At 45.6% G+C, this 27704-nt stretch overlaps 1 protein-coding gene and 1 long non-coding RNA gene across 5 annotated transcripts in view; one reads left to right on the top strand and one right to left on the bottom strand.

Moving 5' to 3' along the window:
• Positions 1-673: 673 nt before the first annotated feature.
• Positions 674-27704, top strand: MBD3 (methyl-CpG binding domain protein 3). 4 transcript variants are annotated; one of them, XM_065578073.1, is made up of 7 exons: positions 674-832; positions 13511-13670; positions 13972-14109; positions 16644-16734; positions 17321-17498; positions 24212-24403; positions 25832-27704. In XM_065578073.1, the coding sequence occupies exons 1-6, from the start codon at positions 777-779 to the stop codon at positions 24396-24398; spliced, it is 810 nt and encodes a 269-aa protein (XP_065434145.1). In that variant the 5' UTR covers positions 674-776; the 3' UTR covers positions 24399-24403; positions 25832-27704. The 4 variants fall into 4 exon arrangements, with proteins under 4 accessions (XP_065434145.1, XP_005283883.1, XP_005283884.1 ...); XM_005283826.5 differs by lacking the exon at positions 674-832 and adding an exon at positions 1569-2023; XM_005283827.5 differs by lacking the exon at positions 674-832 and adding an exon at positions 1572-1927.
• The window catches only part of LOC103306315 (uncharacterized), a 37435-nt gene continuing 26459 nt past the window's right edge, over positions 16729-27704 (bottom strand). Inside the window, exon 3 of the long non-coding RNA XR_509161.4 lies at positions 16729-17091. This is a non-coding gene — a long non-coding RNA (uncharacterized LOC103306315). The remainder of the gene's footprint in view (positions 17092-27704) is intronic.

The raw sequence follows: 27704 nt of genomic DNA, 5'->3' as shown, positions 1-27704 counted from the left end.
TGGGTCCCCGGGTTAGATGCCCGTCTGTCTCCAGGCGGAGGCGATGGGTCCCCGGGTTAGATGCCTGTCTGTCTCCAGGCGGAGGCGGTGGGTCCCCGGGTTAGATGCCCGTCTGTCCCCAGGCGGAGGCGATGGGTCCCCGGGTTAGATGCCCGTCTGTCTCCAGGCGGAGGCGATGGGTCCCCGGGTTAGATGCCCGTCTGTCTCCAGGGGGAGGCGATGGGTCCCCGGGTTAGATGCCCATCTGTCCCCAGGCGGAGGCGATGGGTCCCCGGGTTAGATGCCCGTCTGTCTCCAGGCGGAGGCGATGGGTCCCCGGGTTAGATGCCCGTCTGTCCCCAGGCGGAGGCGATGGGTCCCCGGGTTAGATGCCCGTCTGTCTCCAGGCGGAGGCGATGGGTCCCCGGGTTAGATGCCCATCTGTCTCCAGGTGGAGGTGGTGGGTCCCCGGGTTAGATGCCCGTCTGTCCCCAGGCGGAGGCGATGGGTCCCCAGGCGAGACCCACCCATCACCGGCTGGGGTTGGCCTCTCATGTTGCCAAGCCTGTGCGGGCGTCAGCTCAGGCTCCCTGGGGCCGCCTGTTCTGGGCCCTGGGGGCGCTGCGTGGGGCTGGGAGCCCAGGGCCGGGCCTGCAGGGGGCAGCGAGCAGCGAGCGGCGCGGCGCGGGGCCGAGCCTGCAGGGGGCGCCAGCGGACGGGGAGGAAGGGGCCCCTGCCCCCTGGCCGCGCGGGGAGCTCCGCTCGCCCTCACTCCGGCCAGGGGCGGCGGAGGGAAGATGCCCAGGGCGGCTCTGCCGGGACACAGAGGCGGCCAGCGGCGGCCGGCTCTGGGGTAAGGGGCGCGGGGCCGTGCTGCGCGGGGGCATGAGGTGGGGGTCCCTGGGGGAGGGGCTGAGGTGGGGGCCAGGTGAGGTCAGGGGTTAGTGGGGGGCTGATGTGGGGATAGTAGGGGGTGGAGGGCCCGGGGGATGATTGGGTGGGGGTCGCTGAGGGGGGGCCCTGTGGGGGGTCCCGGGGGAGATGGAGATGGGGGGGTCACTGCCGAGGCTGGGGGTCCTGTGGAGGCACTGGGGTGATCTGTGAGGGGCAGGGGCTGATGTGTGGGTCTATGGGGTGGGGGAGGTCTGGGCTTGGCGGAGGGCGCTGGACCCGCCGGGGCCCCGGTGCTCCCCCGCAGGTCACCCGCCCCCACCTCTCAGGAGGGGACTATATAGCTGAGCAGCGCGCGCTGCACGCGGTCTCTCTGGGCGGAGGGATACAGGGTGGTCTGGTCTCCCCCTCCCCAGGTTGGCGCCGAGGAGGCGGAGCAACGGCCACCGCGCGCGCCGAGCTGCTCGGGAGGGGGAGTAACGGCCGCCGCGCGCGCCGCTCAGGCGGGGGGTAGTAGCCCCAGCGACTCTCGGGGGGGAGGGAAGGAGAGTGGAACAGCCGAGGCGAGACAGGAGCAGTGAGGGGTTGCGGCACCGCTGGAGGGGGAGCGAAAAGAGAGAGGAACAGCGGCAGCCGCGTTTGGGGGGGGAGGCGGGGTAGCAAGGGCCGCGGCGCCGCTTGGCGGGGGCGGGGGGTGAACAGAGAGCGGAACAGCTGAGTCTCGGTTGGTAGGGGGAGGAGGTAAGCAAAGAAGAACAGCCTGTGGCGGAGGGGGCGACGCTGTGGTGGGCGGGTGACTGGAACAGCCGCCAGAGCCGTCGCCTCTCGCGGGCGGGGGGGCGGACCCACGAGCCGGCGCCATCGCGGCGGGGGAAGGAGTGAGTAGCCGGAGCAGGGAAGAGCCGGCGCCGTCGCTGCCCGCGGAGGGAGGAGTGCGCGGCGGCCAGGAACAGCCGGTGGAACTAGCCTGGGAGCCGGCGGCGGCTGCTCAGTGATCACGGCGGAGCGAGGAGGGAGCGATCGCAGGCCGAGCCCCGGCGGAGATGGAGCGGAAGAGGTGGGAGTGCTCAGCCCTCCCGCAGGGATGGAAAAGGGAAGAAGTGACCAGAAAGTCGGGGCTCTCAGCCGGCAAGAGTGATGTCTATTACTATAGGTGAATGTGCCATGGGGGGGCCATGGGGGGCCGGGGGGCCGCCCGCCCTGCCGCAGCCATGCGTTACTCTAGGTGACTGCTATGGGGCCCGGGAGCTGCCCTCCGATGTCTGTTGCAATGCGTGAAGGTACAGTAGGGGGTCTGGGGGGAACCCCTGCCCCGTCACATGTCTGTTACTATAGGTGCTGTAGGGCCTGAGGGGTACAGGGAGCCTGTCCTCCCTGGTCCACCTATATCTATTACTATAGGTGAATGTACTATGGAGGGTCTGGGGGGACCATGGGGTGGGAAGCATCTGCCCTACCAGCGATCTCTGTTACTATAAGTCAATGTGCTATGGGGTTGGGCACCCACCCTACCACGTTGTTCTAGGTAGCAGATGGCACATTTTTCTGTAGTAATAGACACCAGTGTGGCTGGGTGAGCAGCCCCCCAATACCCTTTTTCTGCACTGCTGTCTGTTACCTTAGGTAAATGTGCCACGGGGAGCCCCGGGGTCCAGAGTAATAGCTTGCTATAGGTGCATGTGCTGTTAGAGCCCACTGACTTGGGAGGGTAGGGGGAAGAAAGGCTGACCTACTAATGCCTGTCACTGTAGGGAACTGTGCCATGGAGGTGGATGCTGCATGAAGAATATGGGATCTTAAGGCGATGCTGATAGTGTTATCAGTTGCTATATGTAAATATGCTGTAGAGTGGTTGCAGAGTGGGCCATTGTGTCCGGGGAGGGGCTACATGGCCTGTCACAGTGATATCTATTTCTGTAGGCAAGCCTGTTATGGGATCTATGGGCAGCCGGGGGGGGTATGTCAGAAACCATTTGCCCTGCTTCCGTGATGTCTGTTACTAAAGATGAATGTGCTATAGGGTCCTTGGGGGAAGGCCTCAACCTGCTCTGTTAGCATGGAATCTATTAATCTATTACCATCAGTGAATGTGCTGTTGGGGGAAGCATGTGGTATGGATGAGCTGCCCACTCTGCCAGAATCATGTATATTAATGTAGTTGTATGTGTCACATGTCTGTGGGTGGGACATAGTGCCCACAAGGAATTCACAAAAGGCAGTACCACTGCTCCCAGGACCTGCCAAACCTGCCAAGATGATGTCTGATCGTTGTAGTAGTAGAATAGCTGTGGGGAGGCAGGGAAGGTGTTGTGCAGAGCTGGAGGAGTGCAGCATGAGTTCACCTACTGCACTGAGCTGGCAGATAGGGATTTTGGCCCTGAAGGGTAAGGAGATGTACACCATCAACTTCTGCAAAATCATAGGTTTCAGTTTTAAAATCTAACCGTTATGGCTAAGAAGAGACCTTTCAAACTTAGACTGAGTATAAATCAATGCAATGTCATCTTCCTGAGTATATAGATTGAAAATGTCAGCCCTTCTATTGTTACTCATAGTTTCTGCAAGAGAAAGAAAGACCTCTTTTTAGTAGTTTGAGTCTGCTGCTCAAAATGTGTGAGATATACCTACTAGTTCAGGAGCCTGAGGGCTGGGCCTACAAAATTAAAGCCATATACCATTTGTCTACAATGAATTTTCCAGATATGTCAATTTGCAAAAGATAGAAGGTATAATATGACTTTTATTATATAAATAATAAAATAACCAAACTTTTAGTTACTGTTGCATTCTGCATTACTAAGGCCAGGTCTATACTTCAAATTTAGGTCATCCTAACTGTGTTTCTTAAGGTTGTGGAAAAAAATCGCACTGCTGACCTAACTCCCGGTCTAGACTTAGCTACTGCCTCTCAGAGAGTTGGATTAACTACAGCGATGGAAAAACCCCTTCCACCATTGTAGGAAGTGTCTACTTTATGGCGCTATAGCTGCAGCACTGTAGTACCTATAGTGCAAGGGTGGGCAAACTTTTTGGCCCGAGGACCACATCTGGGTATGGAAATGGTATGGCGAGCCATGGATGCTCACAAAATTAGGGGTTGGGGTGCGGGAGGGGGTGAGGGCTCTGGGGTGGGACCAGAAATGAGGAGTTCAGGGTGCGGGAGGGTGCTCTGGACTGGGACCGAGGAGTTCGGGGGGTGGGAGGGGGATCAGGGTTGGGGTGTGGGAGAGGCCCAGGGGCGCAGGCTCCGGGCAGTGCTTACCTCAAGCAGCTCCCAGAAGCAGCGGCATGTCTCCCCCCCCCCCCCCCCCCCCCGGCTCCTATGCAAAGGCCGGCGCCAGGTGGCTCTGCACGCTGCTGTGTCTGCAGGTGCCACCCCTGCAGCTCCCATTGGCCATGGTTCCCAGCCAGCGGGAGCTGCGGGGGCAGCGCCTGGTGCAAGGGCAGCGTGCAGAGCCCCCTGGCTGCCCCTATGCGTAAGAGCCAAAAGGGTGATGTGCTGCTGCTTCTGGGAGCCACGCGGAGTGGGGAAAGCTGACCTCACTCCCTGGCTGGAGCAGGGCAAGCCCCGGACCCTAGCAGGAGCTCGAGGGCCGGATTAAAACATCTGGAGGGCCAGATGCAGCCCCCGGGCCGTAGTTTGCCCACCCCAGCTGTAGTGAGAGAGAGCCACGGGACTTGTCTGCACTTGAAACACTACAGCGCTGCACTGCTATAGCACTTCAGTGTAGATAATTCCTGCTCCAGTGAAAAGTGTTCTTCCATCAGCATAGCTAGATTAACAGAAGAATTCTTCCTTTGACCTAGTGCTGCATATACGGGGGCTTAGGTCCACTTAACTATGTTGCTCAGGGGTGTGGATTTTTCACAACCCTGGGCCTGAGCAACATAAGAGTGGCCATACTGGGTTAGACCAGTGGTCCGTCCAGCCCAGTAGCCTGTTTTCCGACAGTGGCCAATGCCTGGTACTTCAGAGGGAATGAACAGAACAGGCAATCATCAAATGATCCATCCCCTGTCATCCACTCCCAGCTTCTGGCAAACAGAGGCTAGGGACATTCAGAGCATGATGTTGTATCCCTGCCCATCCTGGCTAATAGTCATTGATGGAGCTGTTCTCCAGGAACTTACCTAGTTCTTTTTTGAATTCTGTAATAGTTTTGGCCTTCACAACATCCCCTTGCAAAGAGTTCCACAGGTTGACCATGCGTTGTGTGAAGAAGTACTTCCTTTTGTTTGTTTTAAACCTGCTGCCTATTCATTTCATTGGTTGACTCATAGTTCTTGTGTTATGTGAAGGAGTAAATAACATTTCCATATTCACTTTCTCCACACTAGTCAAGATTTTATAGACCTCTATCATATTCCCCCTTAGTCGTCTCTTTTCCTAGTTGAAAAGTCCCAGTCTCATTAATCTCTCCTCACATGGAAGCTGTTCCATAATCCTAATCAATTTTGTTGCCCTCTCTGTACCTTTTCCAATTCCAGTATATCTTTTTTGAGATGGGGTGACCAGATTGTATGCAGTGTGCAAGATGTGGGCATATCATGGATTTATATATAGGCATTATATTTTCTGTCTTAATATCTACTTGTTTCCTGAACACTCCGTTAGCTTTTTTGACTGCCGCTGTTAATTGAGTAACTGAGTCGATTTCATTTTCTAATGTAAACCAACCACAGTGTGGGGGAAAATACTCATGTCACTTTTAACACCTCTGCATTGTCTGACATTTGTTTAGCTGACAATTTGTGTGTTCACAATATGTATATTGTATATGTATAGTTCCAGTAATTGTTCATGGAAGTTAGCATTTCAATTGTGCACCAAAATGACTGGAATACAAGCTCTTTGTGCCATCATTAGACTTAAGAATTAACACTCAACTGATTTGAATGGTGGTGGCAGTTAGTACATCTCTGAAGTGCTCTTCACGATAAGAGGATTGTACAGTAGTTTTGTCTTTGGAAGGTTTTCTCTGTAATCACGAGTTAGAAATTAACTCTTTACATAAAAGTTTCCCTTTTGCAGAAGGTGAATGTGTTTGTGTGGGGGGAGAGGGGTCAGAAAAATGCATTCCACTCTCCAGAGTAAGCCTGGGATTGGGTGTCTGACATTACTAGTCAAAGTCTGGTTGGAAATTAGGCTCTCCCCTAAGCATGTTTCATGGATGGAATTCTAGCAGCAACCTCCCACTTCCCAGCAGCCAGTTGTGTGGGGGCTGGGTTTCTCACCAGGGTGTGGCTTGTGACAGAGTAGTGACTTCAGAAAATAAAGGAACTGAGAGAGCAGCTGTGTCCACTTTTGTAAGAGCTCTTTTGGGGCCTAAATGGAGCAAAGTAATATTGAGAGCAGGGAATGGTTCACCTGCAAATGGTTTCAGGCACTGTCTGCAATTATAAAAGTCTCACTTTGGAGTCCAGGAAGAGAGAGAGTGATCAGTTTTGTTATGAGAGAGATTCCTCAGAAGCATTTCCTTTTAAGAGTTTTGTCTAGAAAGGCATTCCCCAAACAACTTTGTATCTGTCAGCCCCATAACATTCATTTATTTGGGGTTTCTTGCCTCCACAGTGCACCAACCAACGTTCCTATAAACAAACACAAAAAATCAACCCAATGGGGGGATGGGGAGGAGGAGATATACTTTTGGTGTAATTCTTCTGAGAAATACCTCTCTAGGCAAAAACTCTGGTAGCCCTTCACTCCCAAAGTGAGGCTCTTATAATGTCACACGTGAACCATGCTCTCCAGCTATTCCACCGTAAATAGGTCTCACAAGAGCTCTTATAAAAGTGGACTTGGCTTCTTTAGTTCACAACCCTGCTACAGATCTGCCCCTCATCTTTTTTTAATTTATCTGTAGGCTAATGGGTGTATGGTAACTTGTTAAAGCCTGGGTGAATGTGCCCTATGGGTTATTTGAGTGCAGGGGGTTCAAGCTACATGAAGTCATTGGTCAGAATGAGGCCTGTTACTAAGGAGCAGGGGGCACCCACTGCATGGATCTGCAAGCAAGAGTGCGTTACAGTTTTACTGTAGGATATGTGACTGTAGGAGCTTGGCCATGTAGGGGGCGCCAGTGCACTGCGCAGAAGAGAAATGTCCATAGGAGAATAAAGAACAGGAGTACTTGTGGCACCTTAGAGACTAACAAATTTATTAGAGCATAAGCTTTCGTGGACTACAGCCCACTTCTTCTATATGCATCCGAAGAAGTGGGCTGTAGTCCACGAAAGCTTATGCTCTAATAAATTTGTTAGTCTCTAAGGTGCCACAAGTACTCCTGTTCTTCTTTTTTTTAGTGGTGTGCAGTTAGAGAAGGGAGCCCTGAGGGAGCATTAGGCATGGGAGGAATTGTGGAAGAGACAGGTGTGGGGCACGTAACCGTTGTACCCAGTTGTCTCTGTAGCCAGTGATAATATTTATTACTGTAGACGAATGTGTTGTTAGGGACAGGGGAAGCTTGAGAATAGGGGTCACCCAGTACCCACTGTAATTTATGAGTCGTCTTACCAAATGAAATATACCTTCAGAGGTGGAGTGTGCTGGAAGGCAGAGATATAGGGGAGTACTGAGCAGCCACTTTTAGCTAGCAAGAGTGATGCCTACTACTAGGGATGAATGTGCCAGGGAGGTGGCATACAACACCCATTCTAGTGAGCTCAGAACGTCGTGTTCACAAACATACAACTGCTGCAAGAGATAATGACTTTGACTGTATATACTAAAGAACTTGAATGCACAGTCTGAGGATGACAAGTTGTAATGCAGCAAGTGCAAGAGGAGGAAAGAAGCATTTTATGTATTGTAACATGCGGTGTAAATAAAATCATTTTTGTGGCTTTCTGTTTCTCAGGTCGGGGGTGTGTGTGAGGCTTTAGCAGATGCATTTGGTCACAATTTGCACCCAAGTTCCGGTCTCCCATTTCCTTAAAAAGCAGGCAAGCTGTGTCCTTTGCATTTCAATCAAGTTCTATGAATCTCTGTTTGGTACTGTACATGCTTAAAGGGGAAAGGAGGAGAGGAGGAAACTTGCTTAATAGGAGAGGTGGAAGGGAATGGATATGAGTTTGAGCTTGCAGTCAGTTCTCTTCTTAAGAATGTAATGAGAATGAAACAAAGGATGAGCTGCACATACAGAGCAGGCACCTGGCAGTTGCTGACCGTTGAATAGGCTGTAATGCATTCATTGTAATCTGCACCCAGAAAGTCTGTGAATAGCTAATGAGACTTTCTGTTTCTGGACAAATGCTGCCCTTTTTCTGTTTTTGTTAGTGCTGAGGCAAGCCATGGAAGCAGATAATGTGATATACCTTTTGATGGACAAGCATAAAAAATCATTTGTCCCTTTGCAATTCCTTTCTTTTTAGTAGTTGGTGAAGTGCCGAGAAGCCCATCTACAAATTAATGATCACAGTAATATGGCAAGTTACTTGCTGATACTGTAACTTTTTCAGGAAGAGATATTTCCAAACTTCTTAAAACGTCATATCAAAATGTGTATAATTGTTGCCCCTTTGTTTGGGATGCTTCCAATTTGTTTGGTTTCAAAAACATTAATGCTTGGAGAATCTTGAATTTTTTGGTGAGCTGCAAAGGGGAAGGGGGAAAACTATGCCTTTTGGCTGCTTTGTGATGACACACTTTGTAAAGATACAAGTTTTTTTTCTTTATAGATTCCATAAACACAGAATTACCACTTCTGAGTCTCATGCTTCCAGAGCAAGTCAAGTGGAAAACTCCACTAGTGCTTAGGGTTTTTTTGACCCTCTGAGGTACCTGTAGGCTGTCTCAAGGGCTGTGTCCTACTGAGCATGCTCCAGCTACAAGAATCTCTGAGGCCTCCACCAGTTACTTTCTGATTGTGGTTAGTGAATGAGCTTCTCATTGGCTTCTAACTGTTACACTACTGGCTCTGATCTTTCAGTGGTCTTCAAGCAAGAAACTAGGTACAGTATCCTTTTTTGTTTTCAAGTCATATAGTCAGAATAAAAGTTTTTTTTCAGCACTTCGATGCCTTTTTAGCACTTTGAACCAAGCCCAATATCTTCACCTCTGGGGATTTGGCAAAGAGGCATCTTCAGAACTGTTTTAGGATGCTTTTATAGGCTACTTTCAGTTGTGAGTAGAAATTGCTTCACTCTTCAGGTTTCTACTTAGAATAAGTTGGAGCAGGTGCTAGGGATTGTGTCCTTGGCACAGGATATTGTTCAATACATCTGATGCATACTTGATTCTTTGGAGTCTCAGCCAGCCCCATAATACGTTCAGTTAGTCAGCTCTCTCGCTAACTTTGGTATTTTTGTTCCTCTCATGTCTCAGATCTCTTTAGCAGTAGCTTCTGATGGATAACACCAAATGAGGCTCTCGCCTCTATTGAAGTGGCAGGTTCCAGCGCAGGTGGTGCCAATTAGTGCCCCAGCTAAAAGTTTAGATGAGAGACTATCAAGCTCCATTATGGCTGGTGCAGGCACAAAGTCTAGTTTCAAACAGTACAAGGCCTTCAGTGCTAAAATCTGTTATGGAACACCCCTTTTTAAGATGGGAAGATTACTTTTTCAAACATACTCAGCCTTTACTCTTCAAGCATGTTGAGATCAAGAAAACAAGCTGAAACTCCTTCCAGAGAAGTCAGTGTGCCGCAAGCAAGACCACTGGATCTGAGACTTTTGGTTCAAACTGGTCCTTCTGTAAGATTTGTGATATATTTGACTTGTGAACAATTGCCCCTATTGCTGAGAATTCTGATAAAAGCAGGGGGTTATGCTGCTGACTCTTCCATCTTTATTGTGGAGGCTGTCAGGCAGGAGAAAAAAAGGCTGGCTTATTTTCATTCCCATCAGTCAGATCCTAAAGATTGTAAGAGACATAGAAGAATTCAGGGTGGCTGACATTAAATTTCATGAGGCTATTTCACTTAAATTGACCTGGTTCTGCCTATGCCCAACAACAGAAGGGATGTTCACTGTTTTGACATAGTCTAGTGTTTTCTTGCTTTGCATCTGACAGTTGAGAGCTTATGGAACCATGGGGGGAATGTCCTTGCCAGAGATTCTCCACAGGTTGAGAATTATCTGTTTTGACTTCATTGATGACTGCAAAGACTCTGTTCCAAGAGTCTTTGGGATCAGCCTTGTTCCATCTGGACTGGGACAAAGGATGCCTCTTGTATTCTTGTTTTCATGAGTCTTTTGCGAGACTTCTAGACTGGTCATATTGGCTTTCTCACTCATGTTGGCCCTAGCTTTCCAGGGTTTTCAGGGGGTAGATCTGTTTATTCCATCTTGTTCTCTGTGGGATTTCTTTTACTCATTGCCTTTTCTAGAGTCTGTGGGCTATGACTAGTTGGTCTGTTTTTGCTGCTTCTGTTAGTCATGTGACTGAGGTTCTCATTTCTTCAGATCCTTCTCCCTTAAAAGATGCAAGGAAGTTAATTTCTCCACTGAGAAGGGGTTTTTCCTCTTTGGTTGCCCTGAAAGAAGACCCTTGAGAGGATGATATTGATAAATAGAAGGTGCCTTTCCAATGTGAAGATGACTGCTTAGAGATCAGTCCTGCATTGCTGGACTCCTACATTATTTGATCCTGACAAATATAGATTTTCAAGAGATGCTTAATCATTTAGTAGAAACCTTGGAGATCCCAAATTCTGTTAATTAAAATCTCAAATTAGCAAAACGTTTGAGCCTTTTTGATAGCTTATAGTTGAGACAAAAAAGTAATAATGTTAGTGATTTAAAAAAATCCAAACCTTAAGATTTGTGATTTAGACCATCTTCTGTTCCTCCTATTTTTAGAAAAACAGATAACTTGCTGTATGTGTCTCAAGTGGATGTATGAGTCTTTGCAGCCTCCATTACTGGACTCTTAGTTTCTGTAGCATACACCAGGTATAAGTCAGACAAACTAAGTCCTCTTCTAAATAAAATAATTCTTAATTTTTTGAAAAATGAGGCTGCTAGACATAGTCATCTGAAATTTTAGCATTTAGGGCATTTTTAAACGGCATAGTACCTAAGGTAGGTAGCTTTGGGATTGAGAATTACCACGCTCTCCTAGCAGACTTTTTTTTAATATGGGGCAAACTGTCATCCATTGCCAACTAGTCCAGTCGATTCATTTCTTCTTGGGAGCATGACTCTTTTTGTGTGCTGTATTACAGATAATAGCTACAGTTACCATTTGTTGACATGCCTGGCTTAAAATATTTTGCTAGTTGCATTGGAAAAAAAGGGAAAAAAGCATCCCTGGAGATCTTGCATCATATTGGGTAATGGATGATCTCTGGGTATAGTGGCATTATGCAATTAGAAGTGGACTTCGAAACTTTTTGCCCATATGATAGATGTGTCCATGGTTGCTATCTTGAGATGGGAAGCCTATGGAGAGGAACTCCATACCCACAAAGCTTGGTGTCTCCATGAACAGTAGATGCAAATCAATGTTTTGAAGATGAGAATGGTCACGTACATGTGCAGGACTTTCAGAGATCTGGGATTCCAAAAGATGGGCTTGGTAACTTGAGTCAGCTTGTTCCACAAAAATAAGGAGGCACTGGGTCATGACTCCTATGTTGGGAACCTCTGCAGATATGGAAGTGTGAGGTTCTGTCCCTGTTCCACAAGATATTCATATTATACTTGGTAGGGAAAGAGAACATGATCATAGACTTAATCAGTCTGTTACAGATCCTCCTGAATAGATGAGAGAGTGGCAGACCAGAACGTAATACATTCAGGGGCACCAGAGGTAGGTAGCTGTCTTCACACTCAGCTGAACAAGAAGCTACCTGTTTTCATACCACTAAGAAAAGCGGTGTTAACAAGAATGGTTTCTCCATCAATGGATTGTGCCTTTTCTCACCAATCTGTCTCGTGGAAATGATCCTGACAAAGCTCAAGGGACTAAAGTTTGATTATCCTAATAGTCCCAAACAGGATGGCTTTCAACCCTGGATTCTGCAGAAATTGGTGCTAGTCATGTTCATCAACTGTCGACTGAGTGTTTCATCTGGATAGACTGTCAGTGTGTAGCCTATGGGACACGAGAAAGTTCAATATGCACATCAGTGTCTTGGAGTCTTGTGCACTGCGTCTAGCACTCAAGGCCATTCTTCTCCTTGGAGTGGTTCAATTTAAATGGACAAAAGTGCCTCAGGTTCTCCAGGAAAGCTGGGGTGTCATCTGATACAAAGGGGATTGGATAACCGCCACTGAAATCTGTTCTGCAAACGCCAACTTAGATTTTAGTGTTAGTGGAATCTTTCCAGGAATAACAGAAGAGTGTGAAGAGCTTTCAAGCGCTGAAGGTTTGGTCCAAATAGATCCAGGATTAAGTATACTGCCAGGCTAGTGGGAGAAGGTAAGCTTGATACCTGGATAATATGACAGAGATTTGTTTCTAGCACTGCTGATCTTTTTATTTCATAGAAATATGTGCATGAAAAAGTTACCTGCCCTTTATAAGCTGTAAACATCCGTGCTAGCATATTAGCTTTGTTGCACTGAGTCTGAGCGATGTGGGGGTTGGGTGTTACTAGGCGTGTAAATGGGCTGAAGATGTAAATTGCCTGTATATGAGCCATGGTATGCAGTTGGTGACTCCATATGTGGTATTGTCCTCCACCTGGCTAGAGGGGAGACTAAGGGTTTGATTGCTGCTGGGGAATAAATGTGAGAAGTCTACTGAATGATGAGCTGTATGTATTTTTGTAATGGACAATGCTACATGGAAATGACTTTCTTTTCAAAACTTCTTGTTTCTCACACTTTTGCATTGGTATAGCTCTGTTGACTTCAGTGGGTTTACTTCTGATTTTCGCCATTATAATTGAGGCGAACCCAGCCCATTATTTAGTAACTCATTACAACCATAAGTTTGTTTTATATAAAAAACAAGAAAGCAGTTGGGCCAATGGATGCACACTTGCCTGGCTGTTGTCCATCACATAAAATCAAACATTTAAAAGTGCATCTTTAACGCAGTGTCTTTCAAAGTTTTGATTTGTTCTATTGTTAATTAAAATGAAAGGGTGGGTTTGGGTTTTTTTACTTTTTCCCTATACAGAGTGTTAGCTTCTTATTTTCTTGGCTCCTAACCTGTTCCATAATACTTTATTGTGAAGATAAGAATCAAACCGAAATCAGAAGTTTATTATTAAAACTGTTTAAGTCACAAAGAAAAAAAAAAGAATTGTGCTGTGAAGATCATGCTGCTGTTCTAATGTAACAGTTTCATGAAAACTAATACTTGGAAGCTGACATGCTTTTGCATGAACCAGTGGGTAATGAGTTGGAAGCAGAATGTTCAAGATCAGGTTTGGTCCTGGTATAATTTGGGTGCCTCCTGTAAACGTGAACTGAATTTGGCCATTGATGTGTAGAACAGGTTAACGTGTTCTTCCGCTCTCCCTTCCACAGTTAACTGTAAGAGGGAGAAGATGAGCCTACTAGGCCAGATCCATGTAGAGTGTGGAGTGAGATACTCTTGGATGTCCAGTATCCTCTCTTCCTGTCACAAAGGAAATAATCTAGTGCTTTTATTTATTTAGTTAGTTTTGGGGTAGTGAAACTAACATTGGTATCAGCCAGAGCTCAGGAAGTTTAATTTCTCTCTCTGTTCCCTCTGTGTTTTTCTCAGCCCAAGTGGGAAGAAGTTCCGAAGCAAGCCTCAGCTGGCCCGTTACCTGGGGAGCTCCATGGACTTGAGCACTTTCGACTTTCGCACAGGCAAAATGCTGATGAGTAAGATGAATAAGAACCGACAGAGGATGCGCTATGACTGTTCTAACCAAGCCAAAGTAAGAATAAGTTACAGTGCAAGTTTTCCCCTCTCCATCTGTTTGAGTTTTTCGTGTATTACTGTTGGGTTTGGGATACTGTTTTGAGAACTTCACACACAGATTTAGCCTTTGAATTAATGCTTGTATGTGGGAGTTGTATGAGACAGATGTCATGATATCTGGGTACTAGACATACTTGTAGGTAGATCTGGTCTAATTAAAACTGATTCACAAATATTTTCATTAATAAGAGTGGTGAGTTTGACTTTGCTATGGCAAAAATGTTTTTTTTTTCTTTTGTTTTGTTTTGAATCTTTAGGGTAAACCTGACTTAAACACCGCACTCCCTGTCAGACAGACAGCCTCAATCTTCAAGCAGCCTGTCACTAAGATCACAAATCATCCCAGCAACAAAGTGAAGAGTGATCCCCAGAAAGCTGTAGATCAGCCCCGCCAGGTGAGGTTTGCAGTGTGGCAGCTTCGTTCCCAAAGCTAAGAAAGCTTCATGTGTGTTAATCATTGAGGGGCATAAATATAACCCTCCTATAGAACAGTGGGTAAATGTACACTGGCACTGTGTTGTATTTGAAATGCTGGCAGGAACTTCAGTGTCATGGAACCTGTTACAAGTTGCTTACTTCCTAACCCTGTTAAAAGCATTCCATTATATAGTGTAGACGTGACTTTAACTGTGTTTTATAACTGGGCTGCAGCCTTTGTCAGATCTTAAGCTTCATCATGGTTAAAGTGGTCCGGTGGTCTGCCCTACATATTGGAACAATGTTTAACCAGTTTTAGGGACAACTGTATTGTAATTAGATCCCGTGTCATGTATTTTATAGTCTAGATAGGGCCAAAATTCTGAAGGCTCACACTCTTCTAGTACAGATCACTATCTGGTGTCTGTTGCACATGGCAGAGATTGCAGCCCCCTCCTCTTCCCTCCCCCCCAGCCTCTCTTTGTGACTTTGGTGTCTCAGGACCATTTAACTCCCCTAAGGTTAGAAATTCAGTCATCTCCTAGAATACTTGGTCATCACCTGAATGCCAGTATTAACAGCCAAATCCAAGTTGTAGTTTCACTTACGATACTGTGTATTTGCAAACTAGAGGAGACATACAAAGGAACTCCATCTCCTCTAGCCGATGCTACAAAAAACTGTGTGTGTGGGGGACGGGGGGGTCATTATGTAATGTTAGAGGTGGATAGTGGTAAAATAAATCTTATTTATTAGAAACAGTCCCTGTCAGGCATTCTCATTTCTTTCCTGTTCCATGGAATTGGCAGCCTGTCCCCTCAGCAGCGCTTCATTGAGTCCTTTGCTGTAGTAAGTCCATCTGTTTAGTTCCCTAGAAACTAGGTGCTCAGTCTCATTATCAAGTTCAGACACTGCCAATTGTCCATACACATTACATACAACTGCAAAAGTGGGTATATTACACCATATGGTATTCAAAGGATAATCAATTAAAAAAAATCAAATTTTATTTATTTATTTTTCAAATTTCCTTCTGCACAGTTGAGGAATTTCAAAATCTTTTCTATTTAACCTCACAAGTATCATCTTGAAGTAAGAAGTATGATGCATTTAAAAGAAATTCTGCCCTCAATGGGTGTTTTTAAGTAAGATGATGGGTGTGTTTTCCATGTCCACGCTGTTGACTCTAACCATATTTTACACTGGTCTGTTCTGATCCACTTCATTTCTCTTTGTATTTTTATAACAGCATTGTCCAGAAGACATATAAAGGTGGTTTTGAGACTACCTGCATTTGTCCGATTTACTATCTCGTACCCAACTAAACATGAGAGTGCTGGTGCAAGCTCATTATCATTGTGGATCTTTCTATTCACACTCTACCTTATCAATCTCTAGCCCTCTGCTCTACTACATATCCAGCAATCCTTGCTAGCGCTAGATCAAAGTTTCCTAATGCTTTACCCATAGCATTTTCTCCATTCTAGCTTTGTTCAGGCTACCCTTAGTCTTCATTCTAATTTTGGAAATAATGCCCAGGCCTCTTAAAGGGTTATAAAGCCAGATATTTGACTTGAAAATTATGAACTAGAAATTGCCTCCTGTGATTTGCTCTGCTACTTAGAAGCTGAGAGCATTATTGTGAAAGGTCAAGGAGAAGTAATTTAGACTGTGTCACAGTTTGGATCGTCTTGTGGTATGAGGTGGGTGGAAGACTTGTGGATTTGTATGGTCCTTGGCTGGCTACATGCCATGTTGTAGTTCCCTAAAGCCTAGATGAAATAACTGTTCGGCAGCAAAAAGCAAGCGTAGTCAGGCACATTGCTATAGTCCTGTAGCTATCCACTGATAGATGTCTCTGGATTGTGATTTGAACATGGACCCAACTGTAATATTGCCTCTTCTTACGAGATAGATTGGGCGATGCCTTCTGTAACTGAAAAGCTTTGTTCCAAATGCAACTTTTGCTGATGTATCTGTTGATTAAAGTATTGCAGTCATTTTATTTAGTCTTTATGCTGGCTATGACTTGAATCGCTCTGCCCTCTTTCTTTAAAAGTAACCTCTGAAGCAAAGCTGGGGAAGAATTCTCTGGAATCTGCTAAAGAGCAGATTGGTGAGTCAGCCAAAAGGAATACTTACCCAAAAAATACTGCCCCATACCATTTGCACTTAAATGAGGTGATGCCAGTATTCGCTTACTATCTTAGTGGCAAAGAAGATTGGAAATAGCAGAATTGAGGCAAGGGGGCCACTTTTTTTAAAGCCAGTAAATCAATACAGAAATATTGTATTTGTTCTTCCACCCTTGGAGCTGTTTAATTGATTAACTGATGGTAATGCAAACTATTCCCTCCCTGCAGACACATCTGGGCCCCTCTTATAGTATCGCCAGACATATCCACTCCAGTTCTCAGCTCCATAGTGTGCCATGGCAGGCAGGTGTTTTGTTGTGTTGTCAAGTATGTTTCTATGTTGTTTTGCATGAATGAATAAATGTTTCCTTTGTTAGCTCTTCTGGGAGAAGAAACTAAGTGGACTGAACGCCTTTGACATTGCAGAAGAGCTGGTGAAAACAATGGACCTTCCAAAGGGTTTACAAGGTAATTAGATCAAGCTTTAAACTATAGGCCTAGCACTGTTGTATTCGCTATATTTTGAAGATAATGTGGGCTTAACCCACTTGCTGTCAGGTGTTTAGCACTCTGTGGGCAAGTCCCAACTTCAGAAAGAACTGCCTATGACTGGGGTCAGGCTTAAATTCAGTGTACTTAGCCCTGAGGGGCACTGAGGGACAGTAGGAGAAAGTGACATGTCACTCAACAGCATCTCTTGTACTCAAGTTAATTAAGGAACTCTTTTGATAGGTCCCGAAGGAAGTTTCAGCCAGCCATCCTTGTGGGAGGATAGCTGTAATGGAGTGACAGTCCTCAAGGCTTAGACTGGGATGTGTAGGACACCTGGGAAAAAGAAGAAAATGAGTGTACCATTTTAAAATATAAAGGAATTGCTATGCCATTGCGTCAGCAGGATCTGTTTAATGTGGGATGCGTAGAACAAATGTGCTGACTTTTATTAAAGTATCAGTGCACAGCTCTGCCACTTATAAAATAAAGAATGTAGCAGCCTGTATTATTTTTAGTTATTGCTGTTAAGTTGGTGGAAATGACAGAATTTTTCTCGCTTTAGGGGTTGGACCTGGTTGCACAGATGAAACTCTCCTGTCTGCTATAGCTAGTGCCTTGCACACTAGCACTATGCCCATCACTGGACAGCTCTCTGCAGCTGTGGAGAAGAACCCCGGAGTTTGGCTAAACACCTCGCAGCCGCTCTGCAAAGCATTTATGGTGACGGATGAAGATATTAGGTATTAACAAGAAATGTCACTGGTTCTTTGCTTTTGGAATGGATTTTGGGCGTACAACAGTTAATGCCCTTTTTATCAAAGCTAAGCTTATACCTGATAGAAGAGTATGGCTCAATGGGTTTATTTGATTGCTTTAAACTAGTGTGTCAAGGTATTAACTTAATTTCACAGGAAACGAGAGAAAAGAACATTAGCTCTGGCTATTGTGTTTGGACTAGGTTAATTTTACCTCTTCCAGCTTTTGAGGAAAGAAATACTTGGTCACCCTGGTAGAGGATGACACTGCAGATTTCTGCTCTTCTCTAGGCACCTACTACTTTTAATCACCAAAGAACAGGCCCAAGGAAGCTTTGAGCAGAGCCATCACGTCTACTAACTTTCATGCTCCGAGATAATCATGCTGTGTGAAAGTGGTGTGTGCTATATTAAGTCATGACCAAAACATTGACTCTGAACTCCAGCTACATACTACTCAGAAAAAATGCTTCCCTGTTTGCATGGCAGTAGCAATCCTTACTGCAGTACTGTAGATTTATAGCAGATCTTCCTAGGCAGCAGCTGCCTCTGGTGGGGAAGGGTGTGCATGTGTGCAAATTACCCTTTTTGTATTTCGGCAGAACAATATTTTCATTGGAGTAAGATTTTTCTCAAATTTTAAAAACCGGCAGTTGCCTACTTTCTCTTTCTTTTCTTGACCTTTTGTATAAATGTAACAGTGTCCCCGAAGAAGTCATCTTCAGTTATTGAAGGGACCTCTGATTCTAAAAGCTTTGACTGCTTGAGCTAAAGGACCGGGTCCATTAGCTCAAAAATAGTAGACACATAAACTGTTGTTGTTGTTTGTTGTTTAGCTACTAGAGGGGGATAAAGAGCCCCATTAGCATGTTAATATGGGTTACACAAGCCCTGGTAAGATGAATTTGGATCTTTTTCCATTGGATCAGAAAGAAGTGTGATTCCCTCCAGAACTCCTTCAAGTGCAGATCTTTCAGTTTCGGAAACTGAAAGCCTGTATTAAAGAAGGAAACAGTTCAAATTAATATAGAGCTAGGTGCAATCCCATTTTCCTGAAAATACCATCTCTCAGGGTTCTCACTCATAGGCCTAGCTCCTTAGTATGAGACTGATAATAACTAGCAGGACTTTCCTAGCCCTGAAGATTTCTGACCCTTCTGTGCAGCAGTAGTAGAGTAGAAGGTGATGCAGGCCCCCTGGTGGTGAGAACTATCTGCTGGGGATTCCCATCCAATAGGGTAGAGGTGGGCAAACTATGGCCTGTGGGCCACATCCAGCCCGCGGGACCCTCCTGGCCTGGGAGACTAGGCCCCGGCCCCTCACCCGCTGTTCTCCCTCCCCCGCAGCCTCAGCTCACTGCGCCGCTGGCACAGTGCTCTGGGCGGCGGGCGGCGAGCTCCTGGCGCAGCACAGCTGCAGAGCCCGGCCTGACCCGGTGCTCTGTGCTGCGTAGTGGCGACGGCATGGCTGGCTCCAGCCGGGCAGTGCAGCTGTAGCACCGCCAGCCACCGGTGCTCCAGACAGCGCGGTAAGGGGGCAGGGAGCGCGGGTGTGTGTGTGTGTGGTGGTGGTGGGGGTTGGATAGAGGGCAGGGGAGTTTGGGGTGCTGGTCAGGGCGGGGGTGTGGATAGGGGTCGGGGTGGTCACAGGGCGGGGAACGGGGGTTGAATGGGGGCAGGGATCCCGTGGGGGCAATCAGGAATGAGAGGAGGGGTTGGATGGGGTGGTGGGGGGCAGTCAAGGGCGGGAGATTCCGGGAGCAGTCGGGGGACAGGGAGAAGGGGTGGTTGGATGGGGCAGGGGTCCTGGGGGGGGGGGGGGAAATGGGGGGTGTGGACCGGGCCACGACCCCCTCCCCTAACCGGCCCTCCATACAATTTCCAAAACCCGATGCGGCCCTCGGGCCAAAAAATTTGCCTGCCCCTGCAGTAGGGAATGGCTCTGTTTTGAACCAGCTGAAGAAAAAGGTGTGGGAAACTCCTTGCACATCAGCTCAGTCTCAAAGGCAGAAAAAAAAATTACATCCTCTCAGAGCAGAGGTCCCCAAAATGTGGGGCATGCCCTAGGGGGCATGGAGGAATGTTTGGAGGGAGGCACAGCTGGGAGCCCAGGCCGGGGCCCAGTCCAGTCCCCATGGGGGCAAGGAGGGAGTGCCACACAGTTCCGTTCCTGGGCCTGGCCCCCCCTGGGCCTGGGGGCAGGCGCAAACAGGGATAAAGGGGGGCATGAGGTAAGAAGTTTGGGGACTACTGTCCCAGAGGAATGTTTCTGGCTGTGTCTTCCACCCTCTCCGTGGAAGATTGGTGTTGGAAGAGGACCATGTCCAGTAGGAAGCTTCTCTTTACCTATAATGCTGCACCCCAGATTCCTGAGCTACAGCATTGAAATTCATTTGGACGGAGGCTACAGCCCTTTGCATTGTAGACTACCAAGCTTTCATGGCAAAAACTCAGGTGGAGCTGTGGAAAAACACCTCCACTCTGGGCAGTTTTCTTACTCAAGAAAAATGCCATGAGATAAAAAGCTAGTTCATAAGGGTGTAGAACTGACCTGACATCATGTTTGAGTGACTTTGGGGAAGGGTCTTTGGAGTGGGCTGCTGCCTCAGAATATAGGATGACTGTATGCTTGCTCGGTTGTGGATAACCGGTTTCTGTAGAAGGTCCTTTGAAAGTTTGAAAACCTGACCTACACAAGAGAATAACCTGTTTGGTGAGCAGATGGAGGCTTCTTTGCAGAGGGCAAAGAGGACAAGGACCACTTGATATTCTCTTGGGCCTGTCTCACACCCTAGGTCCTTTATAGCAGGGGGTTGGGACCCCTCAGGGGGTCATGAGGTTATTACGTAGGGGGTCATGAGCTGTCAGCCTTCACCCCCAAGCCCCGCTTTGCCTCCAGCATTTATAATGGTGTTAAATTAAAAACACCTTTTTATATATTTATTAGGGGGGTCGCACTCAGAGGCTTGCTGTGTGAAAAGGGTCACCAGGACAAAAGTTTGAGAGCCACTGCTTTATAGGAAAGAATGGAAAGACTCCTACCTCAAAAGCCATCTTTCACATAAGTTCAATGGAATAGCCCTCTTCCTCAGTATCAGAAGTTGAAGGGTCTTCAGTCCCCTTTTAGTGCTCTAAAAACGGAAAGATTTTTGCAAGGGTTCAGAGTGTTTAGCAAGTCTGCTATTGACAGTAGACTGCCAGGAATTTGCTGCCAGAGGCAGAGTGGGAGCTATTTTACCATCTAAGGTCATTAGTCACTTTAGGTGTACAGGTCCTGAATGTTGTTGCTGGGGGCCACGAGATCAGGTTTTCAGAAAACACTCCATTGCCCGTTACAAAAATTGTCTCAAGCTGTTCAATATTTGGAAGAGCTGCTGTAGGAAAGCCAATTCCTCTTGGCAGAGGGTCATCAAGCCCATTCCAGTAGACAAAAGAGAGAGAAGGATATATTCTAGATGTTGATAGTCAAAAAGGTAGCTGGGCTCAGTCCTGTCCTATATCTTGGGGAACTGAATCAATAACTGGTCAAAGAAAAGTTGTAGACGGTTACTCAGGGAGCCATTATGCCTCTTCTAGAGGGAGTTGAGGGTGGTCCTCTAGCACTAAGGACCATCAGAGATTTGAGATATAAATAAAAAGCGATTCTGGTGCAATCAGGCTACCATGTTTTACATCCACCAGCAGGGAAGTGCTGGGTCATGCCTCCTCTGTCAGTAAGTTCTTCATGTGAGAGAGTAGGTTGTATTCCACAAGATGTTCCTAGTTATGTACTTGATAAGGAAGGAGAACATAATTGCAGGCTAGTTGATTCCTGGTATTTTCCTCCAGTGGAACACTAAAGCTGGATCTCTTTGCCACTTAGATAAAAAGCCTTCTCTGTATGGCACTAAGAGAAAATTACATCAGCAAGGGATAATTTCTCCAACCACTGAGGAAGGAAACCTGCTCCTTTTGGCTGGACAATAGAACAACAATGTATTACTCTAGCATATCAGGGAGAGACCACCTAGCTTGGGATAGAGAGAGGCCCCATCTTGTACATTTGCAGAGCTGCCAGCTGGTCTTTGGTGCACACTTTTTCCCAGCACTGTGCTCTTGTGCATGCTTCTAGAGCTAACGTAGCCTTTAGTGATGCTCTTCTATGGTCCCTATTGAATTCTTCTCAGCATCCTCCTCATTCGTTGGGGTACTGCTCAGGAACTTCCTGACATGGAACATCCACAGGGACAGTAACTCGAGAGGTTACTCATCTTGTACAGTAACTGGAGTTTTTGAGGTGTTTTGTCCCGATGGATGCTCTGCAATCTGCCATCCTTCCCCTCTGCTCCAGAGTCATTTTCTCTCGACTTCATGGTTGAGAAGGAACTGGAGCAGCAACAGGTCTGACCTTCCCTATGTACCCTTCTGCTGGAGCACAAGGATGTGTAGGGTGTAACCATGGACTTACAAATACTGCTGACAGAATCTCCGATCCGGCGCACACATCCTGATGTGGAGCACCCATAGGAGAAAACCATCTCCAAATTCTCCAGTTACTGTACAAGGTAAGTTAACCTCTCCTTTCTATACTGTTGGCATTGGCTTTGCTATTTCTACTTGTTGCAACTTTGCAGTCCTTTTTTTCTTTTGGGGACATGTCTCAAGCTTCTTGCTCTCCAAGAGGTGAGACTGCTGCATAGAATGGTATCTGCAGAAAAGAGAAAATTACTTGCCTTGTAATTCTGCTTCATTGATGATGTCGTACAGGATTCTCATTCATCTGCCTGTCTCCTCAGAATGTGGAGGTTACTTTTCTCTTGAGTTGCCGTTTTCTGGAGTGTATTTTCGATCTGATGTTTTCTTGCTCATTCCAATGAACTGACTGGAACATTCTGAAGGCAGCATTTGTACTCTGAAGGGCTGGAACATGCTGACTAGTAGGGACGGCTTTGTACTATTCTGATGCCTTAGAGTCAAAAATCTTTAATAGGGAAGTTCTGCCAGGTTCAGGCCCAAGGGACTAAAAACTAGGAGTGAGAGATCCTACAAGATCTTTATAGAAGAAGAATTGTACGATAAATAGTTAGCCTTTGTTTGGCAGCCATGGACAGTGACAGATGTGGTTTAAGTGAGTGAAATGTAATTCTTCTCCACAACTCAAGCTTCTGACCTGTACTTAAATACTGGCTGCAGTGACTGACTAGTATGTCTGACTGGCCTCTTGTTTCCTTGTAAGTTACACTGAAAAGCAGAAGAAATTGCTTTTTCCTCTCTATGCCCTGCTGTTATTAAATTCCTCTTCTGGCCATCCTCAGCTGTTCACTCCATGCACTTTGGTTTGTACTCATGTCCATTATATGTATGGCTACAAAAATAGTGGGACAAGCACCTTTTTTTATTCAACAAGTTTGAGGATTAAATTGTCCTTGTCTAAGACACTTTTAAAATTGTCCCTAGGCTGGCTGATGTGCTTCTCTTGCCCAATAGAGGAAAGTTAAACTCATGCAAGCCTGTTGTGTGCTGAAGAGTCAAGGAAACATTAGATTCTGGGTCTGACTTCCATTTGCAAGAATACCTCAGATTCATTATGCTGAGCTCTGGCATTGTCCTGCTGCCTCTTCTCTGATGTTTGTGGCTAATGAGTACATATCCTTTCTGAGGAATGGCTCTGGATCTGGATTCAGTTGTTTGTGTACAAGGGGATGTGTGTCAAGTTATGTTGTCTTAGGTCTGATGAGCCAAAGAGTTAAAATCCTTTGGGTGTTTACTTCATTGTTTGCTGTATTGTAAAATGAAGATGCCAAATACCTCAGTTGTTGGATTTTTGCAAAGTAAGGCAGTTACAGAATATAAATTGTGATGACTCTTTATACCTGGAATATAATCAACCATTCCTCTTCTTTCAAAAGTCACTATCAGTTATTACTGCTTCTTCCCCATCTCATATTTCTCCTCAGAGGGCCTTAACATCCTTTTCTGTCTGGTAAACTTCTGTGCTTCTCTTCATCTAATACATGCAGGGAAGTAATTAACGTGGCGCATCCAGTTCACATTTTGTGCACCTGCGTCCTCCATTGGCACAGGGTTGGGAATAGTTAACTGCTGGTGCACCACACAAATAGAAATTTGATTGACCCATTGTTTGATATCTGCAATGAACTAAATTGGGTGATGTTCTCCAGCAAACATTGTAAGGTAGGTCCGATTTCTGCCGTTAATCTGTTTAGTGTCCTAATTGTATTCCAACCTCTAACTTGAGAAGTTCAGCTGCCAAGTGATTATGCTACCTAGTGTGCATGTCTGCTGCATTGAAGAAATAATTGATGTGGCTCCTGGATAAATCTGTGCAGATATATATGAGAGAGAGAGAGTGAGTGTGTGTAAAATTAGCAAATGCCAGAATTAAGGTTACCTTTGAAACCTTAATTGAACCTCGTGTGCATATGGATTGTGCTGAGGCAGACACTTGGTATGCCAAATTTCAGCCCAAATGTTTGCCAACTGAAAACAGGGTCATATTATGGGAAGTGTTAGACAAACTTGGTGTTGCTACCAGCTCCACCTAAAATGTATGTAAACATGATGTGATATTTTAAAATACTCTGTTTTTGTAGCATCCTACATCACCCTTCTGCAGCCTCACAGCTGAGGGATTTGCACTCCTTCCCTTGAATTTGGCAGCTGTGAAAAGTAATACAAGTATTCATTTTTTCCTGTTAGGAAGCAGGAGGAGCTTGTGCAGCAGGTGCGGAAGAGGCTGGAGGAAGCACTGATGGCTGACATGCTCGCCCATGTGGAGGAAATAGCAAGGGATGGGGAAGCTCCTTCAGAGAAGGAAGGGGGTGATGAAGAAGGGGAGGAGGAAGAGGAGGAACAAGACCACGACCAGGAGATGGAGAATGTATAGTCCAGGTAATGGTAACTCTGACTCTTACCTCCTTTCTCACCTTTCAGTTTGAACTGAATAGAACTGTAGTGAGGAAGAAAATGTATCCAAAGGGAATCTTAAAATTGGCACTAAATCCTTCTCCAGTATGCACACTAAAGGGGGTAGGAGCTTCTTTTAACATACGTAGGATTAGTGTGGATCTTCGAGCTGTTGTTTAGTTTTTAAACCTTATCTCGCAGGCTCAATTCGACACGCATGGTGATGGTGACCTGGAAGTTGTGGCGGGGAGGGGTGGGGTTGATGTTAATGTTAATGTGAAAGTAATTTGGGGGGCTTAATTTTAAATTGACAGGAGTCTCTGTCATAACACCATCACAACTGAGATTAACCCCCTTTGGACATTCTTAGCAGAGAAGCTAGGTGGTCCCTCTAGGCCAGGAGTGAGATACTTTGGTGGAGACATTATATATGGAGTGAGCTTGCATTGTTACTGACTATTCTGTACCTATTCTTTGGATCAAATAGAGGATTTTGTTCTCCCAGCTTGTCACTTGGTACTTATCACATGTGCTTAGTACACAACCAAGAGATGTGGGTGCATTTTGAAGGAATACTATTTATTCCATAATCATCTGTTTTAACTAATATTAATTTTAAAAAAATCAAGCAGTGGTTTTATCTTCAACTCTTAATGTGGTGCCAACCCAAGATACTTCATGGATCTTCATTTAGTGTATGATATGCACTGCAATACTCAAACACAATAAGCCATGTTATGGAAAGAAAGCTGACGTTATTTGTGTTCTCTTGATGTATTGCTTTGTTACAAGCCTAGTCAGGAGCCATATGTTAAATTTATGCACTGAGACAAAAACAGCACTCAATGACTATTTAATGTTTGATCATTTTAAGTTATATCCCAGGAAAAGCAACCAGTAATCTGTCACTGAAATGAGATAGACTGTCGACTTGTGAGCTTCTTAGGCAAGAAATAAAAACTTAGAGGGAGACGAGCCTTAAAATGAACAAGAGAAAAAAGAAAAAGCCCCCCTTGGAGGCAGTGACAGTTGCATTTGAGTGCCATGTAGGATCAGGAGTGACCTTTGTTTTTCCATACTGGGAGGCTAATCATTATGATGGGACTTGTGTGGCCTATGGAAGATGCTGTCTTATATTTGGGCTCCCTCCTCTTCCTTGTGTTGCCACTTGGATTAACTGTAGCCTTATTTGAACACTCCATACCTTTCCGTCCTTTCTGGTGAAACACTCCAGCAACAGCAGGCAGCCAGATAAGATAACAGACTACCATGGTGAAAAGCTGGGGCCAAAGAGGCAGTCGTGTTGAAGATCTAGATGAGACCTCACGCTGATCCTTAAAGAGACCACTTACTACAAAAATGTAAAAATCCCTGATGATTTACCAAGTGTTTCTCTCTGCTTCTTTCTTCCAGGGAGTTCCATCTAAGAATTCCTAGTCTAAACCCTATCAGCAGGGTCAGCACAACTATTTACAAAGCCAAGAGTGTCTGCAGACTAAATTGCACCAACCATCCAACTGTACCTTTTGAGCATGTTCGATGTCTACTTCAGGAAAAAGTTGAGAAGCTGATTGCTCATTAATTGCTGGGTATTTTTGAAGATGAACTTAACTAAACTACACTTCCCCCTCCTTTTCTAAAGGGCCAGGGGAATACAAAAGTGTGAAGGGGAATAAAGGCATGCAAAAGTGGGGGGAGAGCTAAAACTTGAAACCAAATTCCCTCTTATTCATGGGTCAATGATACAATGGGGTCAAATTTTTCCAGACTTTTCTATCTTAGTACTTTTTAACAGTGACCTAGAGAAACAATTTTTTTCTCTCACCTGACACACACGGAGGGCAAGAGAGATGCTCTTTCACTCCTTGGCCACTTTGCTGTAGGCTACCAGTTTGTACCAGACTGTATGTTGTAGATTGTCATTCCATATGTAAATTCAGGTCACTGAATTTCATTTTCCTCTTAAGACCAGATAGGACTTGATGAGTAGTCCTAAGAGATGAAAAGTTGGTGCCTCTTCCACTTCAGGCTGCGATGAGCTTGGAAAGTTACACTCTATTAATCAATTTTGTATCCGTGACAACTATATAATTTCTATAATTCGTTCCAACACCACATTGAATGCTTTAGTTGCCAATACTTGGCATGGAAGCCTGTGTGTGTCCAAACATAGCTCATTAAGAGTTTCAGAGCTAAGTATATCAGTGTGTAGTAAGAATATTCAACTTTTGGTATAAGTCTGGTTGGAGACACCTTTGCAGCTAAAAATAGAAGGTACAGTATGGCTCATTTCTGGCCAACAATGAGGAAAATTTCCTCCTCTTTTCTGGTGCCAAGCACTCCAATCTCTGTTTTAGTATGTGTGGAGTGAAGGGAGTCCATTTCCATAGATTTGTCTATACATCTGCACGTGAAAGCAGTAATGTTCTGACCTCTTTTAAAACAAGAAAGGCAGAAGTTTTTGACTTTTCTATAATTAATATCTAAAAATGAACCTAATGCTTTTTATTGAGCATTGACTCTTTCTTACTTGCATGTGCAGTGGAGTGACCAGCATTCTTTGTCCAACAGTGAAATGATGTGAAACCTGCCTTAATGTGTTCATAAGTTTTTTGGCTTCACCATGGGTACCTTGAATTATTCCTCAGTCTCTTCTTGTGCAAGTAGTGAGGGAAACTAGTGATGGATGAAAATTAATCATCCGGGAGGGATGAAGTGAGGAGATAGTGAAGATCTGAGTTTATAGATTGAAGAAAATATCCACTTGATTGCAAATTCTTTTTGTCTTAGGGTATCCATGCATAATTTATGCCTGGAAGTGTCCGCTGAGAATATATAAAAGACGGATTCAAATATTGCACCTCTAACCAGTTGTATGAGTTGCTGGTATCCCAAAATTTGGGACAGAAGTAGCTCCCCAGAGCCTCTGTCGAATAGGAATGTTTAGCAATAACAGTGAGGACCCAGGGGCATTTCCTGGAAAGTAATGACCACCTTTGGGAGTAGTTCTACACAAGCCACTGGGTTGGTTAAGAAATATCCCATGTCAAAGTGACTGCTCTATTAACCCTTTCCTTTAAAAAAAATTCCACAGGATTGTTGCTCATTTGGAGTACTACAAGAAGGCTGGATTTGTATTTTACTGCTGCTGTACTAGGCATTGCTTTGGCAATGGTACAGCTGCCAGTTAGAATTGTTTTCATTTTTAAACATCTGTTATGGTTATTATTCTGTAAACCTGTCCTCCTGTAACTCATTGTGTTCAATTAAATGTTTCTTGCAGAAA

This window comes from Chrysemys picta, chromosome 25, assembly GCF_011386835.1.
Source record: "Chrysemys picta bellii isolate R12L10 chromosome 25, ASM1138683v2, whole genome shotgun sequence".
NCBI classification, from domain to species: Eukaryota; Metazoa; Chordata; order Testudines; family Emydidae; genus Chrysemys; species Chrysemys picta.
The sequence above is the reverse complement of the archived record's forward strand: the minus strand, read 5'-3'. Positions and strand labels throughout refer to the sequence as shown.